At 38.5% G+C, this 25,097-nt stretch overlaps 1 protein-coding gene across 1 annotated transcript in view; it reads right to left on the bottom strand.

Moving 5' to 3' along the window:
• LOC144074313 (uncharacterized) overlaps positions 1–23,917 on the bottom strand; it is a 54,770-nt gene extending 30,853 nt beyond the window's left edge. The window contains exons 1-2 of the mRNA XM_077600682.1: positions 23,818–23,917; positions 14,901–15,119 (exon numbers count right to left, since the gene is read on the bottom strand). Coding sequence (XP_077456808.1) covers positions 14,901–15,119; positions 23,818–23,917 — 319 coding nt within the window. The remainder of the gene's footprint in view (positions 1–14,900; positions 15,120–23,817) is intronic.
• Between the last annotated feature and the right edge of the window lie 1,180 nt (positions 23,918–25,097).

The following is a 25,097-nucleotide window of genomic DNA, read 5'->3' as shown; positions in this document are numbered from 1 at the left end:
TGTGCGTACGTGCGCGTGTGTGCGTACGTGCGTGTGTGCGTGCGTGCATACGTGCGCGCGTGCGTGTGTGCGTGCGTGCCTACGTGCGTGTGTGCGTACGTGCGTGTGCGTACGTGCGTGTGCGTACGTGCGTGTGTGCGTACGTGCGTGTGTGCGTACGTGCGTGTGTGCGTACGTGCGTGCGTGCGTACGTGCGTGCGTGCGTGCGTGTGTGCCTACGTGCGTGTGTGCGTACGTGCGTGTGTGCGTACGTGCGTGTGTGCGTGCGTACGTGCGTGCGTGCGTACGTGCGTACGTACGTACGTACGTACGTGCGTGCGTGTGTGTACGTGCGTGCGTGCGTGCGTGTGTGCGTGTGTGCGTGTGTGCGTACGTGCGTGCGTGCGTACGTGCATGCGTACGTGCGTGCGTACGTGCGCGCGTACGTGCGTACGTACATACACACAATAATACATATTGATACACGTATACACACCTATATATTAACTGTGTAAGAGAGGACAGTATTGTGCACAGGCACTTATGTCATGATTCTTTGACACATTGGAGAAATGCCATAGGTGAGGGGACCTAACACTGTCGCCTTACTAAAATATTAATAGCCAGTTTTCCCTCCATGTCAGCAGATTGTAATTCGCTTCCCAATAAGGAAATGCAGCTTGAGATGGCCAAATTCCTTCTAACACCTAGCCAGAACATTGCTCCTCATCTTGCTGCCTGGTCCCAGGAGACAATCAGTTGGGGGAAGTGTTATGGAGAGAGATGGTGCTCCTCCTTGGCCTGGTAAAGATTGGGCAGGGGCTTGGTGATGGTGGGGTGGGGGGGACGCACAGTAGGACAGGTGTTGTGAGCTCAACACAGGGGAGTCTCACCAGGCTGCCGTTGCTGGCCTACATCCATCTCTGTACCAGGGGAGATAAATAAAAAAAGTGTGACCCAAACAGTCTAACATCCCGATTTAAGGGAGGAATGTGTTCCAACAATGGCGGGGTGAAAAGGGCTACCCATATCATGGCTAAAAACGAGGCCCGACGCAATTAATTCCAACTCCAAATGAATGTCTCCTGCATGCAGAATAGCTCTCTGTGGCCAAAGGAATACATTAAAATAGAAGCGGAATAAGGGGAAGGGGAAAAAAATGGAATTCGCTACACGGTGCTGATAAAATGGACTTCAACGCCAGATCGACATTTTTGGCGTCATTTTGCAAAGCCTAATTTTTCAGCCTTTATTGTGTGAAATGGTGTGATCTTTCCACTGGCCTTTGTCTTGGAAGAAAAATTAATTCTCATTTGCATTACCACGTCTAAATGTCAGCCGCCGATATTTTGTTAGACATTAGTAAAGCTGGCAGCTAGAGTCACAGGATAATTGCACTCAGCCTAGCAGAGGGATTTACATAATTTCAGATAGCAATTAAAGAATCCTTGGGAATTTTCTTCCCAACTGCTCTCTTTCTCTCCTTGGCTCTCCACAGTTCACTTCAACAAAAGACGCATTCGTTTACATTAAGCTCCATGCTCCTAGCTGTTCATTTGCATGAAATTAAAGGTTTTCATGATCTTGAACAGTGGGGGGAACATTTAAAATGCCATTTTCAAGCCTCCACCTTGGAATAATGAAACACTTCTATTCTATTTCTTTTTTTTAAGAAGTCAGTGGGACTTTATTGACTAGCACGGCAAAAGTTTCTTTTTCTTCTCATTCTGTCAAAGCAACTATTGAGCTCAATTGCCTGAAATAACGTCAAAGTCAAACTTTTAGATCTTTTAACCGTGTTTAATCACAATTGGACTACATACAAAACATCCGGCGTAAAATGTACCATGTAATGCAAGGGTGTCAAACGCGGGTTGGTTCGCGGGCCGCATTAATGTCAACGCCATTTCATTTGGGCCGGACTATTTTAGATCTAATATTTAGATTTTTTAAAATTGGATTAAAAGCCCTAAATAGTCCGTTTTTATAGATCTAAATAATCATCTTTCATTTCAAATGGAAACATTTTTTTATGTTCAATATTAAAGTATAAAACAGAAAATATCTATTTATTTTTAGATTTCACAAAATGCTTTTTGAACTAAAAACACAAAAGAAAAAAAATGGATTAAAAAATTGCAATGATTGATTTTAAAAAGGGGAAAATCAGGAAATGTAATGTACATCTATCATCATTTGAATTTGATCCTAAAATGGAAACTCATGATTTACTTTCTCGGGCCACACAAAAAGATTTAGCGGGACAGATTTGGCCCCCGGGCCGGCACTTTGACATCTGTGATGTAATGTATGGGAAACAAATACCTAAGGCGTACTTAAGTCTTAAATTTTCTCCAAAATAGACAGGGCGCCTTATAATCCAGTGTTCTTTATGTATGGAAAAAAAAAAAATGTGTCATTCATTGAGGGTGCGCCTTATAATGCAGTGTGCCTTATAGTCGTGAAAATTGTTTCCCATACTAAAAATACTAAATATGTCCCCCAAAAACCTTCCATTCTCATTTTCGAGGATAAACTATTGAGGAGACATTTCCCAGTACTGTGAAGATAAACCGCATACATACAGTATCTTTAATTAGGTCCCCGTGGGGTCCCAGTGTTATCTGCCATGCAGATTAGAATAAACATTAACTTGCCTGAGCCCTGACAGTGATAATATTCATCGGGGTACGGAAAAAAAAGACAACATGCGGTTTTCCCACTTTGGGATGAAAAAAAAGCTGGTTTACAGTTATCAAAAATACTATTTTCAAAGCAGAAAGCAAATCCATATTGGTTTAAACCCTTCATCCTTATGGTGTGGTCTGTCTGACACATTTGATATGAGTCTGGATCATCGAGGATTAGGAAAACCAAACCCTTCTCATGGGAGGTCTGCATAGCTCAACCCTCCAATGTGCATAATGTATCTACTGTACTTTGGATTTACCGTCTCGCACCCTCATATCTTGTTAGTTCCACCTTTTGTGTTTAATCACGACAATGCATTCTCCGAATCAGGTAAAGAAAAATGCTAAAAGAAATGATTGGGGGTGAAAAAAAGAGGGTGATTAATAGCGGTGCTTTGCGATAAGACAATAAAGCTCTGTCACAAAGCTAAGAAACAAATAAAAAGCCTCGGCAGAGCAATACCCTTCACACTTCTTCCTCGATTCCCTCTCCTTTCTTAACGGCATCACAGAACATTTTCACACTAGTCGTGGCGCCGCTGTAAAATAAATTGTGACAGTAACTCAATATGAAGTGAAATAGCTGAGAAAGCCTTGAGTTCACTTGCGCTGACAGTGCTGTTTAATTCCATCTTGTGCCAGCCTGACATTTCTGCTGCCACTAAATATTAAACATGTGTACCCGTTTCATTTGCATCTGGTAATGAGGTGGGAGACAGCGCCCAACTGGTCAAGCCTCTCCTTTCCGGCTCTCGCTTTTCTGCCTTGGAAACAAGCGTAGAGGAGCGTAAAACCGTCGCGGATATGTAAAAAAAATTAAATGTGTTATTGACAAAATTGAAGTCAAGGGTAGACTTCCAATTCTACCTGAGGCGACTTGGCTTAGCAGTAATTAGGATGCAGATGCGGTATGTATCGTCGATGTTTGGAGAGTTTTTAAAAAAACGTAGACGGGAAGGGACCCGGCCTAGCCTGACATTTCTGGCGGAATCTTTTAAGATGCATTCCTTGCTGCAAAATACATTAGTGAAAGAGCAGAAACACAGGCACGAGTAGGGAGGGCTAAATGTGATTGCTCTAAATGTCATCACATCTTCATAATGCAATATATATTCATGATGTAGCAGTCCAGGAGGGCAGACACCACAGTTGCGTTCAGTAATTCAAATGTTTTATCCCTATTTGGATTTCACGTGCTCTCCCGGATAAACAATTCATTAAGGGGAGAGTTATGCCTTTTTGGACGTTACATTCTGGGGAATGTATTTTCACGTCAGTAAATTCCGGAAATCAGAGGATATTTCAGATCATTGGAAAATTAAACGGCACGGTGGGGGAGTGGGTCGCATGTCCAAATACATGGTTTATTAAGTATACCTTATGTCAAGGGTGTCAGATCCGGGTTGGTTCGCGGGCCGCTTTAACGTCAACTTGATTTCACGTGGGACGGACCATTTTAGATATAATATTTATATATATTTTTTATAAATGGATTAAAAGAACTGGATTAAAATCCCTGAATATTCAGTTTTTTTTAGATCTAAAACAATGCTTATTTTAGCTTTTTTTAAAATATATTTTTAGATTTTACAAAATGATTTTTTGAACTAAAAACAGAAAAAAATGATTTAAATATTAAAATCATTGATTTAAAGGGGGAGAATCAGGAAGATTTAATATAAATCAATACTCTTCATTTTAATTTGATCCGAAAACAGAAAGCCAGCACTCATGATTTACTTTCCCGGGCCACACAAAATGATGCGGCAGGCCAGATTTGGCCCCCGGGCCGCCACTTTTACACATGTGCCTTATATAATTCAGTATATATTATACATAATGCCTGTTTTCTTACTATACAGTGCATTCAAGAACAACCACTAGGGGAAAAACTTGTTTCATACATCAGAATACAAAATGATAAGCATACAACTGTACATAATAAGGAATTGTGCTATCTTAAAAGAGCTAAAACTGAGCTGAACTGAGTTTTAGGATCAAATTAAAATGAAGAGTATAGGTGTATATTAAATTTCCTGATTTTCCCCCTTTTAAATCAATAATTGTAATTTTTTAATCCATTTGTTCTGTGTTTTTCGTTCAAAAATCTTTTTCAAATATTTTCTAAAATCTAAAAATATATAAAAAAAAAGCTAAAATAAACATTGTTTTAAATCTATAAAAAAACAGAATATTCAGGGTTTTTAATCCAGTTCTTTTAATCCATTTATTAAAAAAAAATCTAAATATTACATCTAAAATGGTCCGACCCACGTGAAATCAAGTTGACGTTAAAGCGGCCCGCGAACCAACCCAAGTCTGACACCCTTGCTTTAGGGTCTTTGATACCGCTGCTTGTAAGCCTTAAAACTTCTCTTGAATGCAATCCATATCCCTGCGGCTGCTTAAGCATATTCTTTATTCATTAACAATTGTGTCCACCGGCGTGCCTCCGGTGGGAACGCGTGTCCCCAGGTTTACTGTTGCTAGCTTGTCATGTCCACGTCAACAGCACTTATCGCCTTCTGTCTGAGAGCTGAGGCATTTCCCAGGCATTTAGCTGCCTGTTTGTCTTCTCTTGATTTCCCCTCCAAATCTGTCACATATAGTCTTCACCTGACACCTCACAGACTGTTCCTCTCTCAAACACTGTCAAAACATGAAGATCGTAGAGCAAAAGATAGCAGCAGGGAACCGCAGATTGCCACATGTTCTACGCAGACTCCCCACAACCAGACAAAGCGCTCTCGGATTTTTGCCGACTTTTATCAACTTGCTGACTGCGATCCAAATGAGACAAAATGAGCCGTTTGTGCTCACAGATTTTGCTTTCGCACTTTATTTGGACTCAGGTGCTGTTTTTCGCTGCTCGCCATGTACCAGCGTTTTCACATCACTCAGATGTTCATTGTTCCTTTTTTTGGGGGGGAGCTCTGGCATGAAAACAATGCATTTCTCACAAGACGTCTGGCGCAGAATCACAGCGTTTTGTCTGTGCATTTTTCTTTCTTTGCCTTTTTTTTTCTCTCCACTACACCGGCCCGTTTATTATTTCAATAAGCTCTTGAGTTTAATGCATTATTGATCTCAAGGTTGAAGTACAGGCCACTGCGTTACGGGGATGCTAAAGCCCATCATGGCATGACACTCATGTACATTTGAAAAATTATACCAATTATGAAGTCAACCAACAGCAACCTCAAAAAGCAATTAATTGTCACATTGGAACGCATTTTGTTCCGCAATACTATCGGTTTTGTGGTTACACAAAAGGGGTGGGCGTCGGCTGTTAAATGGCCTGCAAAGGTTTGCTTTCAAAATAATGCTTGTTACCTTCCCCTCAAAGACGGTTTTGAATGAAATTCAACATTTCATCACTCTTAAAGATTAATCATCCATACATAGCATGTCACTAACAATGTTTTCTTTGGCTTTTTAACTAATCTACCTACAAAAAAATCTGAAGTACGTTTGGACCCCAAAGCAGACAATTTGGACCAAGATTTATTCAAATCAAAACACAAAGGAAGTAACAAAATGTATCAACGGGAAGCTAACCTGAGCAAGATGCTACAAAAAAGGGTACAAATACAACAACAACAACCAAAACACTCAATACCTACACAAGACGGAGGATAGTAAATAGTGGTACCTCGACTACGAGCACCCCGACATACGAGCATTTCGAAATAAGAGTAAAATTATGAGCAAATAATTATCTCTAGATACGAGACAAATTTCAAGATACGAGAAAGCCAGGTGGCCAAGACATGAGAGGCTGTTTATGATTTTAGCGGACTGTCTTTTTTGCTGCATCTCTTTCGTGTATAACAGATATCTACGAGCACTGGGCGGAGCATTGCATTTTTTTCAGTGTTTTTATCCCCCGTTAGTCAGTGTGTATATATTACTTCTCGTTGGCAAGTGGCCGTGCGTTATTCTATTGCGAGGATATTTGTGTGCATCCTTTTTGGAATATTTTGAAGGTACTACAAAAGCAAACAACCCTCGATAGTGAAAGTCAGGGTGGAGGCGGGGCAAATAGAGCCAACCCGGGAGAAGAAAGGTATCAAACTTTAATACAAAACTAGAATTAAGTTTAGAGTAAGGTTAGATTAAACTAATTTTGTTTTAATTACTTGTTCTGGTGAGCTATATTTATTTGTATACATGTATTTGTTGAAAAACAAATGGATTCAATGGTAGTGGCTTATGTCATCGACCTATGGATATTTAACAAACAAAAAACAGTCGAACACAGCAGAATAAAAATGGAACGGCCATCGTCAAAATTGTAATTTCCATAAAAGATCCATTAAAAACCTTCCTTTTAACCACTATAAAAAAACTTCATTTCCTTCCTTATCCAGATAATTTCATTCCACTCCATTGACACATCCTCTTGTGTGTTCACAATAAAAGCGCAATAATAAAACCTTGTAAAAAGCTGTGAACCTTGAGGATTTAACCAGCTGGAGTGTCTCACCCAAAAAAAGCACAATTAAGGTCACCTTTATTGTTTCCAATCGAAACCAACGGAGTGACATATAAATGACATTTTAATGAAAATTCTTGACAGCTTATTTTGAATAGTTTGCCAAAAGATGCACAAGGTTGAGCGCCGGTGAATTACAAGTGTCTTTTGGGGACAGGCGGCGCGTGACGCGTGTATGGAATCCAAGTCAAATAAATGAAGTGGCCATGCCATGGTAATATAACAGTGTGTGTTCCAGTGAGGAGTGACAAGCCGGTTCCTCCCATGAAGCAGCTGAGCTGGCATTAAACAGACAAGACATCCAGTCCAGTCAGTTATCAGCTCGGGAATAATGAAGGAAGTGGCTGCTAGACCAGGACCGGTCACCCAAACCAGCCAAGTGGAGAATTTAATTTCTTGCAGGTAGCTCTGCAGTCAAGCATGTGCTCGTTGGAGACCCGTTGTGGTGCCTGGCTGAGCATGGACAACCCAGTATACCCCAACGCTGACATAAACGTGCGGGGATTGATTTCGGGGTGGCTGGGTGGGCGAGAAGGCTTCATTTCGGTAGTGATCGCAAATAAATTAAAAAAAAGAAACGGAAATTGCCTGTAGAAAGGGATATTTGTTTTTCAGGCATAAGTAAATAATCGTGACCGGACGTTTCGTCTAAAGACATTTGGTCCCCGGACGTTTGGTCGACTGGACGTTTGGTAGAACAGACGTTTGGTCGACCAGACGTTTGGTAGAACGGACGTTTGTTAGAACAGACGTTTGGTAGAACGGACGTTTGGTCACCGGGTTCGCTCGCTACCAAATTATGACAGCTTACTGTTGATATTTTGATATTAGATATTTAGATGTTAAACTCACGCTCTCTCTCTCTCATGATTATAATTTTGATAGCTGGTTTCAACAGTAACAACCCGGCGACCAAACGTCCGTTCTACCAAATGTCCGTTCTACCAAACGTCCGGTCGACCAAACGTCCGGGGACCAAACGTCCGGGGACCAAACGTCTTTTGACGAAACGTCCGAGTACCGTAAATAATGAGGGGCACAGTGAGCGAGTGGTTAGCTCGTCGGCCTCACAGTACTGAGATCGAGGATTTGATCCCAGGTCCAGACTTTCTTGTGGAGTTTGCATGTCACCCCGGCTTATGTGGGTTTTCGCTGGCTACTCCAGTTTTCTCCCACATCCCCAAAAACATGCAGTGTCGGCTGGTTGTAGAGAGGATAAGTAGTACAGAAAAAGTAAATAATGAAAATAATTAGTCATAGGATACCATTTTTGTGGTATAACATTACCTTGCCAAAACCAGCTTTGCTTCATATTTTTCATGTCGGTATTTTCCGGACTATAACCTGCTAATTTTTCTACAAACTATAGACCCTATGCACTCTACAAGGGATGCAACTAACAAGCTTCTTGCTGTCCATACAGTGGAAACCTGATCAGGGGGTCGCCATTTGGGTGGGCTCGGAAAATTCAATTGAACTCCATACCTAGTCTGAGAGTGAATGTATTCCAACAACGATTTGAGTTTTCAAGTGTAGCAGTGCATATCCCAACGCAGTGGTTGATAGCATTTGCCACACAATCAATTGTGAGAAGCAGAGGAGTTTATGTATCAACAAGTTGTCAAGAAAAGACGGAGGTGGCAGTGCAGAAAAATTACTTGGAGCTGACCATAGGTGGGTTGCCAGATCTAAAAAAAAAACAAAAAAACGATACGTGCATTGTGATATGACATGACAAAAGCACTCTCTCAGACAAAGCTGCTTCTGGGGCATTGATCAAGCACTTTGGGGATTTGATCAGGCAGGAGACAAGACCAATTATCTGATGCTCAATCAAAATCATTAATGAAGTAGTATTTGATTCATGTTTGAAAGAGTTGAACATAATTTATACCACTACATTGTCAAGTTTGTACCTTTAGACCAAGGGTGTCAGACTCGGGTTGGTTCGCGGGCCGCATTAACGTCAACTCGACCATTATAGATATAATATTTAGATATATATTTTTTTATAAATGGATTAAAAGAACTGGATTAAAAGCCCTGAATATTCTGTTTAAAACAATGTTTATTTGAGCTTTTTTAATATATTTTTAGATTTTACAAAATGATTTTTGAACTAAAAACACAGAAAAAAATTGATTAAAAAATTACAATTATTGATTTAAAAAGGGCAAAATCAGGAAATTTAATATACATCTATACTATTCATTTTAATTCGATCCTAAAACAGAAAGTCGGCACTCATGATTTACTTTCCCGGGCCACACAAAATGATGCAGTGGACCAGATTTGGCCCCCGGGCCGCCACTTTCACACCTGTGCTTTAGACAATGAGTATAAGACATCATCAATCAGTCAAAAGTTATTTTTGAATGATGATTAACTTAAAATTAGGGGAAAATAATAATTGGCATTTCGACATTGTCACTCACAAGCTATTTTTTCCAAGGATCCCCTCTTTTTGTACCCTAATAGTACATCTGAACTCCCCAATATTCTGCTACTCTATGAGCGATCTCAAATTTATTAAATTAATGTATTGGCAGGCAAATTAATCCTGTTATTGTATGTTATAATTCCAAAATTTATCGTGAAAATACTGATAAATATTGTCGTACAAACAAAGACATACAGGGATATCCATGAAAAGAACCTATTAAATACTAATACTCTAGATTATTCAGAGTATTTCTGTATTTCAAAGATCACCTGGATTATTTTCCATTTTAGATAAGTAACATGGAGTGAATCCCAACATTTCCATCTTTCACTTCTTGCTCTTATGGCTAGCGAGCATTTCCCGGATCATTTAATAATAATGGGACTCCACCAAATGCCGGAGGAAATAGTAAGTTGCCAGACAGCGACAGAATCTGTTAAAAAATGATTCTATATTCTGTGCTCGTGCCTGGCTTTACAAAAGACTGAGGCTGTCATCATCACCATTTCTACTTAAATTTGCTCATTATTTGATATGTTTGGATAGCAGGATTGCTCTGGAAAATACTGATCCTATCAGGGGAAGAACATCCAAGGATTAAGGAAGTAAGTCAGATTTGCACTTTTGCAGTTATGTTTGCTTCTTGCAGGATTTTGTTGGAGAGAGAAAATGTACTTATTTCCCGTTTGCAGGATTTACAAAATCTAAATCGTAAAAAATTGTCTTACAGATATAAAAAGACATACCGTATTTTTACGACTATACGGCGCATCGCATTTTTAGCCGCAGTGTCAGTAACGAGTGCTATTTCTGTATTTTACACACACAAAGGACGCACCGTTTTTATAGACGCAGCCAGGCATGGCAAAACATACACCAGCTTAAACATACACGCTACACCCACACGCTAAAAACACGTTTTAAAAGGCAACAGAAGCAAAACTGAGTTCGGTTGTACTTTATTTAGCCATTTTACAATGTACTCACGTCATCATCACCCACAAATCCATCAAAGTCCTCATTTTTTGTGTCCGAATTGAACAATTGTCCGAATGAGTCATCGAAAACGCTGAGTTTTATACGTTCGTCTAGGCGGCCACAATCCATTCACAAATAGTAGCTAGCTAGTAGCTAGCGTAACTATTCCAACGCTGCCTTCCATGCTTCGTAAAGCTGTGTTGATGTCGATGTCCATGCTACAATCCATTGGATGTATTGACAAAAGAACTATATATCCCAGCAGTCACTGCGCAGTAATTTTTCTACGGGGAAAATAGTAGAGTCGGGGGCTGCTTGCCATAGAGGATTGTGTACCCTATCGGCTGATTTATTTTATTTTATCGTGATAACAATTTTAGTATTGGTCCATATATAAAGCGCACTGGATTATAAGGCGCCCTGTCTACTTTCGAGAAAATTTAAGACTTTTATGTACGCCTTGGTCGTGAAAATACGGTAATTTAAGTCTCTGGTCCGACACTGGTAGACCCTCAACTCGTGCCCATGACCACTCATTTGGAAGCGATTCAAACGCCTGTGGCTTAAAAGACCTGCCCAGGGTTCAGGTTCCTAAAGCAGAAATAATTGCAGAGGTGCACGCTCCATTAAAGCAACTATTTAATACAATAATCATTCAATTAAAAACCCCTCGTAGCAGCTGCCATACAAAATTTGGATCAAAAGATCATGTCATTTGCATTACAAACACATCACACAGCCAGTACACCTAACTCAAAAAAATATATAGTCCCTCTAGTTTTGCAATGATTTTTCAATTCACCAGCATCAAATACTGCCATTTTGAATTTCAATATCTAAAAAAATCCAGGTTAAGGGAAACAAAATACCTCAGGTGAACTTTAAACCTGACTTTTAATTTTGGTTTGTAGGGTTAAATTGAGAACAAAGATGCTTTGTTTTGAGCAAAGTGATTAAAAAAACACATTGAGGAGCAATCCACTTTCTAGTTTAAAACTAAATTGCCTATTAAATGAAAAATTCAAAATTCGGTCGGTCTATGTCATGGCTTTGCATTCACCACCATTATTCATTACATGAGAGATGGCTTTGTATTTTTATCTTGTTGGCCGCTTTTTCAGCCAAGGAGCACATTACGAACAGTCTTTGTTTTATTGTGTTCAGCAAATTAATAAATGGGAATCACAGGGGGGGTGGAATAGATATGAAAATGTGTACTTTGCATTATTGAAAAGCCCATCCACTAAAGGTTACCAGCAGCTATTGTAGCACAATCTGTGAAATGTAATTAGAGTCTCTGTGAGAGAGCCGCACAGATAAAGCTGCCTTTGCCATTATGGACTCCCTCATAACATTTTGGCTTCTCCCTGAAACTTATTCTCTCTCAACTCATTTTGCATGACATATTGCATTTCTGCTTCAGCTATCATGAGGCTACCTGTGAAATAAACAGAGGATGCAATACAGCCAATTTACACACTTTTGGACACAAAGCGATCTCATATTTTGAAATGAATTCATGGTACACAACATTCACAGATTCATAGAAAATCATTAACGTCAACTTCATGTGGGCCGGACCATTTTAGATCTAATATTTAGATTTTTTTTTAAATTGGATTAAAGCCCTAAATAGTCCGTTTTTATAGATCTAAAGCAATGTTTATTTGATTTCTTTTAATCATCTTTCATTTCAAATGGAAGCATTTTTTTTTATTATGTTCAATATTAAAGTAGAAAACAGAAAATATCTATTTATTTTTAGATTTGACAACATGTTTTTTGAACTAAAAACACAAAAGAAAAAAATGGATTAAAAATTGCAATGATTGATTTAAAAAGGGGATAATCAGGAAATGTAATGTACATCTATAATCATTTGAATTTGATCCTAAAATAGAAACTCATGATTTACATTCTCGGGCCGCACAAAATGATGCAGCGGGCCAGATTTGGCCCCCAGGCCGGCACTTTGACAAATACCTAAAGCACACTTAAGTCTTAAATTTTCTCCAAAATAGACAGGGTGCCTTATAATTCAGTGTGCTTTCTGTATGGAAAAAAAAATTAAAATGTGTCATTCATTGAGGGTGCGCCTTATAATGAAGTGTGCCTTAGTCATGAAAATTGTTTCCCATACTAAAAATACTAAATATGTCCACAAAAAACCTTTCATTCTCATTCTCGAGGATAAACTATTGAGAAGACATTTCCCAATGTATTTAGATTTTAAAAAAAAAAAAAAATCGATTAAAAGAACTGGATCAAAAGCCCTAAATAGTCAGTTTTTATAGATCTAAAACAGGGGTGGCCAACCCGCGGCTCTAGAGCCGCATGCGGCTCTTTGGCTGATTTCATGCGGCTCTTTAAGTGATATTCTGGCGTAAGGCGTAAGTGTAAACCATGGTCAAACACACCGTAACAACCCCATTCAAGAGATTAATTTACCCGACCGCTAGATTCACGAGATCCACCAACTTCAGCAAATACCGCACTATCGCCACATACGGCGCTGTACGGAGCCACTGTCCGACCGCAAACGCCACTATTAGCCACAAATAATGCTCAGAATTGCACCAAACTTCATCAATAGTACACACAGGGTCCCAGCACGTAGTCCGAGCCGTCAAACAGCTGCTAGTTTAGCCTGTTACCTGCACTCGGGGATCCACTCGTCGGGGCTTCAGGGGCTTTCACATGACAAGCTTAAAAAATGCTTGGCTGGCGCTGCCATTCATTTACACTAGGTGGCGCACTGACCAGGTGAGCCAGTTTGAATTGAAAAGAAGAAGAATAACGTCTGATGTGATGTCAAACGCGCGAGATTATTTGAGTTGTAAATAATTAGTTTCAAGCGCTCTCAAAATGGCAGGAAAAAAATGCACAGCCAAACGAAAATATGAAGAAGAGAACAGGACATTTTTAACAGAGTGGGAGAATTTATATTTTTTTGTTGAACGTAATGGCAAGCCATTCTGCCTTATATGTCAGGCATCATTGGCGCATTTCAAAGCTTCAAATCTTCAGCGTCACTTTAACTCAATCCATCCTTACATCGACGAGGAATTTCCAAAAGGGACTGAACCTCGCAAGCAGAGGTTGGTCACTTTGAAAAGTCAGGCAGAAAAGCAGATGCAGTTTTTCAAAAAATTAACAAAACACTCAAAAACCATAACTCTTGCTTCATATCAACTGGCTTGGAACATCGTTGGAGATGATTGATCTTTGTGAGGAGGATCAACTGAAAGCTGTTTTCAGGGAAGGGATCATTGAGTTCTGGAAACGTATTCCGATGGAAAAATACCCCAACATCAAACGAGCTGCGCTAAAGATCCTGTCGATGTTTGGGTCAACGTACGTCTGCGAGTCTGTGTTTTCCACCCTGAAACATGTGAAATCAAAGCATCGATCTGTTTTGACTGACACTCATGTGAAAGAGTGTGCTTCGAGTGGCAACAACGGAATACAAGCCAGATTTGAGGAGGATTGTTCAGGACAAGGCATGCCAGAAGTCCCACTAGGCAGCATAGTAAGAGAAAAATGTCATTGAAAATTGTTATATTTTTGTTTGTGGACTTGCTTTAACTGAGAGTTTATGTGTGTGTGTGTGACAGTGCACACAATGTTAACTGTTGAAAAAAAATAACTGTCATTATCTTGCTGTGGGTCATTTTCAATAAATCTGGCTGAGCAGAGGTCTGTGTGTGCCCATGTATGATGTGGCTCTTTGCAGTAACACAGTAAAAAAAGTGGCTCTTAGTCTCTGACTGGTTGGCCACCCCTGATCTAAAACAATGTTTATTTGAGCTTTTTTTTTCTTAGTAATGGAAAATTTCTTTAAATCATATTTTTCATTTCAAATGGAAACAAAATATATTTTTTAATGATGTTCAAAATTAAAGTGGAAAACTGAAAATATTTGTATATTTATTTTTAGATTTTACAAAATGCCCTTTGAACTAAAAACACAAAATAAATATAATTGGATTGAAAATATTGCAATGATTGATTTTAAAAAGGGGAAAATCAGGAAATGTAATGTACATCTATCATCATTTGTATTTGATCCTAAAATAGAAACTCATGATTTATTTTCTCGGGACGCACAAAATGATGCAGCGGGCCAGATTTGGCCCCCGGGCCGCCACTTTGACACCCGTGGTTTAGATAGTGATTGGTAGGTCAACAACAAGACCTTGTGATTTTAGTACAGAAAGCAAAGCTAGCAGGTGCAACTCAAAAATGTATTATTTGAAAATGCAAAGTATGGCATTTGGTGTTATCAAAAGAGAAATAGATAAAAAAACAAACTCACAAATCAGGAGTCCAAGGAACAAACAAAACGGAGATTGAGTTGATTTCAACAGGGAGCTCACAAATAAACAATAAACAATGAACTGGCAAAGACTGAATGAAAGCAGAGAACCAAATACAAACAAATTGACGAGAAAATGAGCAACAACTGGGGAAAACGGGAGTGAAAGCTGATTGGTTGACTGAAGGGAAGAGCTGACGAGACCAGGTGCTAAAAAAACTGCAGAAAAAAAAAGAGGAAAAAAAAAAACAAATGGGACAAATACTTCATATATATTTTAAAATTCAGTATTTTGCTCCCTCGGTCCACCAAATGATTATTAGCAGCTACACACACCCTTGTAGATGAAAAATAAAAAAATAAAACTAATCATCTAACCATCTAAGCACAAATCTGTTATTTTTATGCAAAATAAATGACAATGCCAAATCTCCAGTAACATGTTTGTCTCAAGTCATCAAGTAAATTCCGGGAATAACAAAAATAATACCACAAACATGCACAATAAAGCCTGAAATTATTAATATACATATACATTAATTACTATCATTGCACTGATAGGATACTAAAGCGACATGTAATCTTGTTCAGAGTATATTCTTTCACTGAATGGGCTCAGAATTGTATACAATATGGAATTTTAATTCTGATTAGACGTGGTGTCAAACATACGGCCCATGGGCTGGAAGTGGCCCTCTAGGGCACATGTGTCAAAGTGGCGGCCCGCGGGCCAAATCTGGCCCGCCGCATCATTTTGTGTGGCCCAGGAAATTATGAGTGCCAACTTTGTGTTTTAGGATCAAATTATAATGAAGAGTATAGATGTATATTAAATTTCCGGATTTTCCCCCTTTTAAATCAATAATTGTAATTTTTAATCCATTTTTTCTGTGTTTTTAGTTCAAAAATCATTTTGTACAATCTAAAAATATTTAAAAAAGCTAAAATAAACATTGTTTTAGATCTATAAAAAACTGAATATTCAGGGTTTTTAATCCAGTTCTTTTAATCCATTTATTTAAAAAAAAATCTAAATATTATATCTAAAATGGTCCGGCCCACATGAAATCGAGTCGACGTTAACACGGCCCGAGTCTGACACCCCTGCTCTAGGGTGTCCGATCCGGTCCGCGGGGGTGCTCTATCTGACTTTGTAGCTCATTCATACTGTACAGATATTAAATGCCTTTGTTTATTATTTGACATGGGTGCTGTAAAACTAAAATGTGTATGAGTTTTGCGTGATTATTGCTCATATGCTTCATTTCTTTTCTGCAGTCATATTTATTTTTTCTTGAGTTAACAACGAACCTTAAAATGCCCCCAAAACAACAAAAAAAGACCTACAAATACCCCCCCAAAATCACAGAAAGTGACCAATGAACAAGAAGCAGTAAGCATAAAATAATATCTAGTCGCAGACCCAGCCAAACTACAAAAATAGTGCGACTTATAGTCTGGAAAATACGATAAATGTATTGTATTGTTGCAAATATGATGTTTAAATGCACTTTTCCATAATTTGTTTATCACTCTATTTAATTTCTTGCTTCCTATCTTAGTATATCGAACTTCAAAAAGCAAAATGAAGTGACATCATTTATTTTCTTAAAAAAAAGACAATGTGAAATCCTCACCTAGTTAGATATCTTTGTTCACGCTTAATGATAGCACCTCGCAATCCAGGCCAAAAAGTTGAGCAAAAAAAAGGAGAAATGATTAAAGAACCTTATTAAAAGCATCCTTGTAGATTCGGACGCATGACGGAGAGCACGTTATCGAGGTCTGATGCTTTTCAAATGACCACGGTTTCCCGTACACGCCGAAAAATCTGATTAGGGTGACAAGCGCTGAGTGATACTGCAAACCTGTTAATAACATGAAAATTAGAAGGGGCGCATGCAAAGAAAGGAGATTAATTTAGCTGGAGTCCATCTTGAGCAAATTGCGAAGTTGTGAATATGTTTTCAGATAATGAGCCTTCCTTCTTGTCAGCTCACTTGTCATTTTCTGTAATTAATGTTAAGGAAGACTCCTTCCTGATGCTTCATATTACTCATGTACCATGAAAATTTCTCCCCAGAAATAATTTACATTTATTATCATCACTCTGTTTGTGTGGTTTATTTCACACTGGAGTAATTTATTGCTGCAGCATTTTGCTGGCCTTGATTAGTCAGAGAGAGATTTTTTATTTATTATTTTTTTTCCCGTGTAACATTGAGGTATCATCCTGGTTTAATCCTTTTTCTATTTTTTTCCTTCCTTTTTTGTGTCTTTACATTTGCAAACGATTTGCGGTCATTTATTATTAGGATGAATGAAGATATAAAGTCGACAATAATGGAATTGCGCATTAATTTTGCACTTTATTCTTAACAGAAGCCACAGATATCACGGAAAAGAGATTTAGTCCACAGCGTGTGATCATAGCTCAAAGAATCTTTCATTTAAGACTTATTTTTAAATTTGGCTTGCTGCGCATCTGAGCTTTTTTTTTGTGTGCAGGCAGATTTATAAGACCACTTCTTAAATGTATTATTCATCCAAGCATGTAAATAATGCATGCCCGGGTTCCACTGTAAATTAACCCTTTACCTTACCGAGGCTGCAGGAGTCATTGTGTTTTGAAAGGCAATTATGTCATTTAATGAATGCTGTAATTAATACGGTAATTAGCTGAATCACCTTGCAACTGGGTGCCACTACTAAAATGTCTTAATTAAATAGATCATTTCCTTTTTTTTGCTGTGTCATGTATCAGGGTGCAGTGAACTATAGCAGGTTATTAGCATATTTGACTATTATTGTTTTTTATGATGCATTTTATCCAAAATGGAAAAGCTTTTGACAGTTTTTTTTTCCAATATCATAAATTCCTGTCAGATTTTAAATGTCTTTCTGTAAAGAGAAACGGGAGCATAAATGGCAAATATTGCTTATTATATTTGTACTTTTAAAAAATTAATCCCCCCTACAAGTTGCTCTCATACCCAAGGAAGAAAGGTGAAAGATCTTTCTACTTTACGTCAACATAGTTCACTTAACTTAATATAAAAAAACGAGGAATAAAAAGTGTTTAAACCACTGTTGTTTGAAAATAGTTTTTTTCTACCACGCATGAACATGGAAAAGTCGGATTACCGTATTTTGTGGACTATAAATCACCTTTTTCAACGTTTTGCTGGGCCTGCGACTTATACTAAAGTGCGACTTATATAATTTTCTATCTCTCTCTTACTGCCGAAATCCTGTGATGTTTTCTTTTTTAGTCTATACGTAATTATCTAAAAAAAACTGTCATGCCTATTCAGCCAGTTGTTCCTATTTAATTATTGTTGATGTAATGCAAGGGTGTCACACTCGGGTTGGTTCGCGGGCCGCTTTAATGTCAACTTGATTTCACGTGGGCTGGACCATTTTAGATATAATATTCAGATTTTTTTTTATATAAATGGTTTAAAAGAACTGGTTTAAAGTTTGTACCTTTAGACCAAGGGTGTCAGACTCGGGTTGGTTCGCAGGCCGCATTAACGTCAACTCGTTTTCATATGGGCCGGACCATTATAGATATAATATTTAGATTTTTTTAATAATTGGATTAAACGCCCTGAGTATTCAGTTTTTTATAGATCTAAAACAATGTTTATTTTAGCTTTTTTATATATATTTTTAGATTTTACAAAATGATTTTTGAACTAAAAACACAGAAAAAATGGATTAAAAAATTACAATTATTGATTTAAAAAGGGGTAAAATCTGGAAATTTAATATACATCTATACTCTTCATTTTAATTTGATCCTAAAACAGAAAGTAGGGACTCATGATTTACTTTCCAGGGCCACACAAAATGATGCGGCGGGCCAGATTTGGCCCCCGGACCGCCACTTTGACACGTGATGTAATGGATGTTATTGCTTTTTTTGTTGCCCTCCCAAAACTGTGCAATGTACATGTATTTTTCCCTCTTTATTGTGCATTCTTTGGCTGATGCGGCTTATACGCAGGTGCGACTTATATTCCAAAAAATACGATAAATGTCCTATATCGAAGACATCATAACCCAAGGACTCCCTTCCACATTTTAATATCTATTCAGAGTTGTACAGTTTAACCCCTAAGATCTAGTTTCTGTGAAATGAAAAATTACAAGTCCGTAATTCAATTGGTTCTCAGTATTATACACACACACGTGTCGGTGGAATACTCCGGCTTTCTATTTGGTTGCATGTGATTCTATCATTGTCATTATAACATTCATTGAACTAAGTGAGGAATCCATCAAAAGCTGACAGTGATCTGTGGACTAATGGCTGTTAGGCTGTAACATTCTTTAATATGATTTTTATTTGACTTAATTTCATCTTCTTTTGCACCGGTCCCAAATCGCCGAAGAGCTGGTAATCAAAAGACCATTTGTCGAGCTAACGCAGATCAGTTTTCTTACAAGTTAGCCATCTTGTAAATGCTAGATTTGTTTTAGCCCGCACAATGGGGACATTTGCAAAAAAACGAAGGTCGGAATATATCTTTGAGGCACCAATCGGCCTACGCTTCGATTTCATCTCACCCATTAGCAAGCACTTCAACAAACTAAATTGAAAATAGCTCAGCGGGTTTTAATTTTGCACTGACACCAAATTAATTTTATACCTCCTTTTAGAAGGTCGGAAATAATCAACCGGGCTTGAATGGAGCGAAAGACCAAAACAGATGAAATGAAAATGACATTTTCGCAACAAGATAAGCCAGTTCACGCGACTATTATCTTCCCCTGCTGTTTATATAAAGTAAAAGGAGAGGATGATTTTACAATTAATTGTACGCTTTTGCAATCTTGCGTTGACATGTCATGAAAAAAATGGTCCTTCACATTGCCTTAGCTGGAGCTTCAATAATCTTGACCCTGGGTATTAATGGATGAGTTAATGGCCTGCAGAAATCCTTTAATTTATGCCAGAGTGAATTAAGAATAAGTAATGGATTCGGCTTTTCAAAAAGGCCTAGACAAGGCATTTCCTTTCAGCCTATCTGAAAAATCAAATTATCACAGTGGCGTGCCGTCAGGGCCTTCAAGGCCTTCTCTGCTGGCCTAAGAAATATCTGAATCATATATTATATTTTGTCAATCAATACTTATTAGATAATTCCAAATTGACTGTTAGCTTCCTTTCATATTGAAGCATTTAACCAATCACATTTCAGCCATTATTTGTTGCCAGGGTCAGAAATCTGCCTCAAGGCCTTCACAATCAGTTCTGCAGGCTCTGCTGCATTAAACAAGAGTCGATAAGACTGTTGCTTTAACCAATCAGATTTCGAGTTGGCAACACCACAATGCCTTGTCGCAGGCATAGGGATACGTCCTTTCCTTCTCGCAGGCGTAGGGATACGTCATCGCTTTCACCAACTATGATTGGCTAGTGATTAGCCAGAGCTACCAAACTGTTTCTGGAGCTAGCTGCACAAGCAAATATATTGTTGTGTTGATTTAAAGCCATTTTCAAGACGGACTATGCCAGAAATACGACAGGACAGGCTAGACTTTCAGCATTAGCTTCGATGGCGATAGAAAAGAAGGAAGAAAGGAGGATGGATATTGTGTACAATTAAAAAGGATTTTTGGTGAATAAATTATGGCTATATTCCTAAATAATATTTCAACTTTGGGCCCGGTTCTGAATCTGAAAAGCTCCAGTGTTTGTATTTAAGCTCCAGTGTTTGTAATTAATGACTAAATGCCGCTAGGAAGTGGATTTTACCCCATTTTGGTGCATTGATTTATTGATTTTTTTTATCTGTCGCAGCTGTAGCTGCAGTCGAGGTTTTATAGCCATAAAATAGTTTTTGAGGGTTGGATTGATTTGTTGAAGGCGCTATGAGAAAATGCACAGACTGCTACTCAATTATATCTCTTTGAATAGGTCCTCTGAACTCATATGTTGCAATATCTGATGGAAATACTTTGGACATTCATTATTTTTTTGTGGCTTAATAGTTCATGCATGCCATTACAAAAAAAATATGTCTTTGTTTTCCACGTGATAGATAATATACAGTGAATTTCCTTTAATAATGAGGGGAGCAAAGCATTTCCGATAAATTCCGGTCCAATTTTTTGATTGGGGACGTCCCTAATTGGTAACATTGCTTCTTTTAGGGACGCTCGCTGTTCTCATCCATTATTCTGACCTTAATAATTCTCCGCAGTTAGATAGTCCTAATGAAGCCAAAGAAGTAAGTTCAGTCTATAACTTTTATCGCCCATGACACCCGTGTCTGCACATCGCTCTGCTTCCTGTGCCTCTGAGAATTGAAGACCCTCTTGAGGCCTCCCGTGCACTTGGTTCAGGCCAAGACTGCATTTTTAGCAGATGATGTCATGCATTTGTCACATTCAGGGCATCGGATGCAAGCTACTTCACTTTAAAAGGGAGTCGTAACCATTAAGTCGTGCTTTTCCGTTCACGTACGACTTGACTTCTCAAGTTGCAGAACATCCGGAAAGCCAACGGGTGCCCCCTCGATCCCCAAACACACGAAATCTTCTCCTGTCAAGCAACGGTACGGCGTTGGCAGTTATTTGGGGTTTGTTTGTAATCTTTTTGGGCGCTTTGTCAGGCGGGCACTGTGATATTAGTGTGAGTGCACCAAAAGCCCCCAAGTCGTGTCACGCACAATTAATGTCCCCAGGTAGCAACTCCATTAGTCTTATGAACTCAAGTCGCAGTGGGGAATGCTAATGGTGAAGGTGCCGCAGGGCATTACGAATGAGCGCAGCCATTGGTAGCACTTTATCCTTCGATTTGACCAGTCTGTACCTTCATCTCATTTTAGAGGCCTACAAGCAACACCCCCCACTTTGCCACTTAAGTGAGACATAGTCAAGTAGCAGGCAGCCTTTCAAAATCTAGGAAGGTGCACCACACACACCTCACTCAATATCACTCCAGAAAGATGAAAAAAGTCCAAGACATTATTTCGAGTACCGTATTTTTCTGTTTAATATACCCCCCATTTAATATACCCGGGTATATTAAATGGCAGGGGTATATTAAATGGCAGGGGTATATTAAATGGCGCACAAATGGGAAGGTACGTGCATCAATGTTTTGCAGACTAAAACGACGTACTGCTCAGGTTAAAACTACTTACTGCTGAATAAAGTCTGACTTGGAATTTTAATGAACTTAAGCATCTCTAATTATGCCCCCATAAACACCATACAAATCTTGCCAAAAAAGCTGAGTTGCCGTTTAATATACCCGGGTATATTAAACTGCAGGGGTATATTAAATGGTGCACAAACGGGAGGCTCAAAAAAGCAAAAATCATTTAATATACCTGGGTATATTAAATGGCAAAATACGGTAAGTCTGAGTCAAGTGACTTGGCTCAATTAGTTACATTAATCAGGTAAATGTAATTGAAATGCTTATTATTGACCATATAAGACCTTAGTGGAAAATTCCAAATAACTCATCAAATGCATCCATCCATTTCCGACATGACTTATCCTTCCCAAGGTTGCTGGAGATTATCCCATCTGATTTCGGGCAAAAGGCAGAATGCGCCCTAAAATACTGTTTAGTACCAGTAATAAAAAATATGCGGCAAGGCACGTCCTTTCTAAGATCAATACACTGACGAATCAATTTTTCAAGGGACGGTTGGCAACTCTACTTGGTCGATAATTACAAGTACTTTAAGCTAACTGATATTAGGTGCATTTTCAAAAATCCTGTTGAAACATACATTTTTACAAATGTTTTAACCATTAATTCTGTGAGTGAAATGCAAATTCATTTTAAGTGAATTTTACGTCGGACATTTGACATAGAGCAAAGGTGTCAAACTCGGGTTAGTACGCGGGCCGCATTAATGTCAACTCGATTTCATGTGGGCCGGACTATTTTATATATAATAGATTTATTTTTTTAAATCGCCTTAAATATTCAGTTTTTTACAGATCTAAAACACTGTTTTTGGGGCTTTTTTTCTTGTAAGGGGAAATGTCTTTTAATCATTTGTTTTTCTTTTATTTTTAGATTTTACAAACTGCTTTTTGAACTAAAAGCACAGAAAAAAATTGGGTTAAAAAAATTGAAATTATTGATTTAAAAAGGGGAAAATCAGGAAATATAATATACATCTATAATCATTTGAATTTGATCCTGAAAAAGATACTCGGCACTCATGATTACTTTTTCGGGCCACACAAAATTATGCAGTGGGCCAGATTTGGCCGCCGGGCCGCAACTTTGACACCTGTGACATAGAGAATACAGTTGGATTTCAACTCATGAATTTGGACTCATTACTGTAAGATAAGACGACAAAGATGCTTGGCAATTGCTTGTTCATATTGTATCAGTTTTTGTAAGTATAGAAACATTGTAATCATAGAAATTTGACAACGGTTCATCAGACTTTGCCCAAAGTTTGGTCGTTGTGATGGAGACTTGCCACTGATTAATCAGACTTTGCCCAAAGTTTGGTCGTTGTCATAGAAACTATACTATCCGCTGTTTTCCTATATAAAGACTGAACTGTTCATTCGGAGAGAGTTGCAAGGTCAACAGGCTGTGAGCGGTTCACAGCTGTTCGAGCTCTCTCCCCATCCTGCAGTCTGGTAATAAACCTATTTCCTATTAAATTGATCTCACTCTTTCTTAACCTGCTCCAGAAGCTGTTTTTACAGATCTATCAATTACTCATGACGATAGTCCACATTTTTCACAGGGTTCTTCAAATGTTGTCAGTGCCGAACTTTTACACTAGCATAGCCCATTTTTTACAAAGTCAGACTTCTACGAACAGATTTTAATCCCATGTGGTCAGGTGATCTCTCCCACTGCAGATTCCCTCTCTGACTTTTCTGGTGTAGCAGCATGAAGTGGTTCATTTCCTCTAACAAGCCAGCAAGCAGACTAAAAAGCCAACAGTCATGCCAGTTCTTGCATGGAAGCAGTTTGCAAGCATGGTAGCTACCTTTAGTCCACAGCTCAATACCATCACGTTGCCTTCAAACCTACATGTCAATTGCACGTCACACGGTCTGCCAAGCGAGAAAAGAGATCAAGGTGGTCCGTGATAAAGAGCGAGTTGACAGCAAGCAGAGCGATAGAGGGAGTAACGCCGGTAATTTTGCTAGAATGAGCCCACATCGCCGAGCAACCTCCACCCAGGCATGAAAAACACAAGCCTGTCATGATAGTGACTCCAAACACAGAGATGTTACACTGTTCTTCTCGCCATCTTTATTACATTATCAATTACAGATTATAAAGCAACTCCACCTGGTGTGGTTTTCCATGCATTGCTCAATCATGTTGAACTCTCATCACTCAAAAAGAAATCCGCCAGGGAAGGTCAGGTTGCCAACACAAACAATCCCACCCTTGCACTGGATCACGTAATTGCATTTACATTTGCTGGTTCATTGTTGAGATAAACCCCACAAGTGCCCATCTGTTAACCCTTTGCAAATATGATTACAAGGTATAACAATACCCCTGAAACTAATAAAGATATCTTGCACACAATAGGAGGGCTGGTGTTAGTCAAATTAAATTTTAAGATGCTTTTCGCTGTGAACACAAGGAGCTTGTTTGATTTTCTCCCATCAATGATTCAAACAATTGTTCCTATTGATTTGCACATTACATATATTAACAATAAAACAATGGCCTGTAGCAATCCAACGGTAAGATCAATAGTAATTGGAATCAAACTATTATGGGTTTTCGGTCTGTCGCCCTATTATCTGAACAGTGAATACGTGTGAAAAATGTGATAAATATTGATGTAAAAGTCAGATGAACATAAAGCTACGTCTAAATTGCATCAAGTCTGGATGGTGGCTGTTGAAAAAAAATGAGTTAACAAAACAAACCTGTGATGAAATTGTGTAAGATCATAAAGGATATCGATTCACGGAACATGATATCTAATGTGAAGTTAGCACCGAGTTTCATTTATTTTCAAGACTCTCATACTGCTCAAGATATTAAACCATTCGGTTGGTTCTGTAGTTAAACCTGAACATTCATGCCAGTGTTCCCAGTTGAATTAAATATAAAATCCAATTCAGGAGTGTAAAAATTAGGGACGTCCCTGATCCGATCACGTGATTGGAAATAAAGTGTGAGGACATCATTTTTAGGTCAGAATTGGGTGAAAATGATTCAGTTTT

The sequence above is a fragment of the Stigmatopora argus genome, chromosome 5 (assembly GCF_051989625.1).
Source record: "Stigmatopora argus isolate UIUO_Sarg chromosome 5, RoL_Sarg_1.0, whole genome shotgun sequence".
Classification (NCBI taxonomy): Eukaryota; Metazoa; Chordata; class Actinopteri; order Syngnathiformes; family Syngnathidae; genus Stigmatopora; species Stigmatopora argus.
The sequence above is the reverse complement of the archived record's forward strand: the minus strand, read 5'-3'. Positions and strand labels throughout refer to the sequence as shown.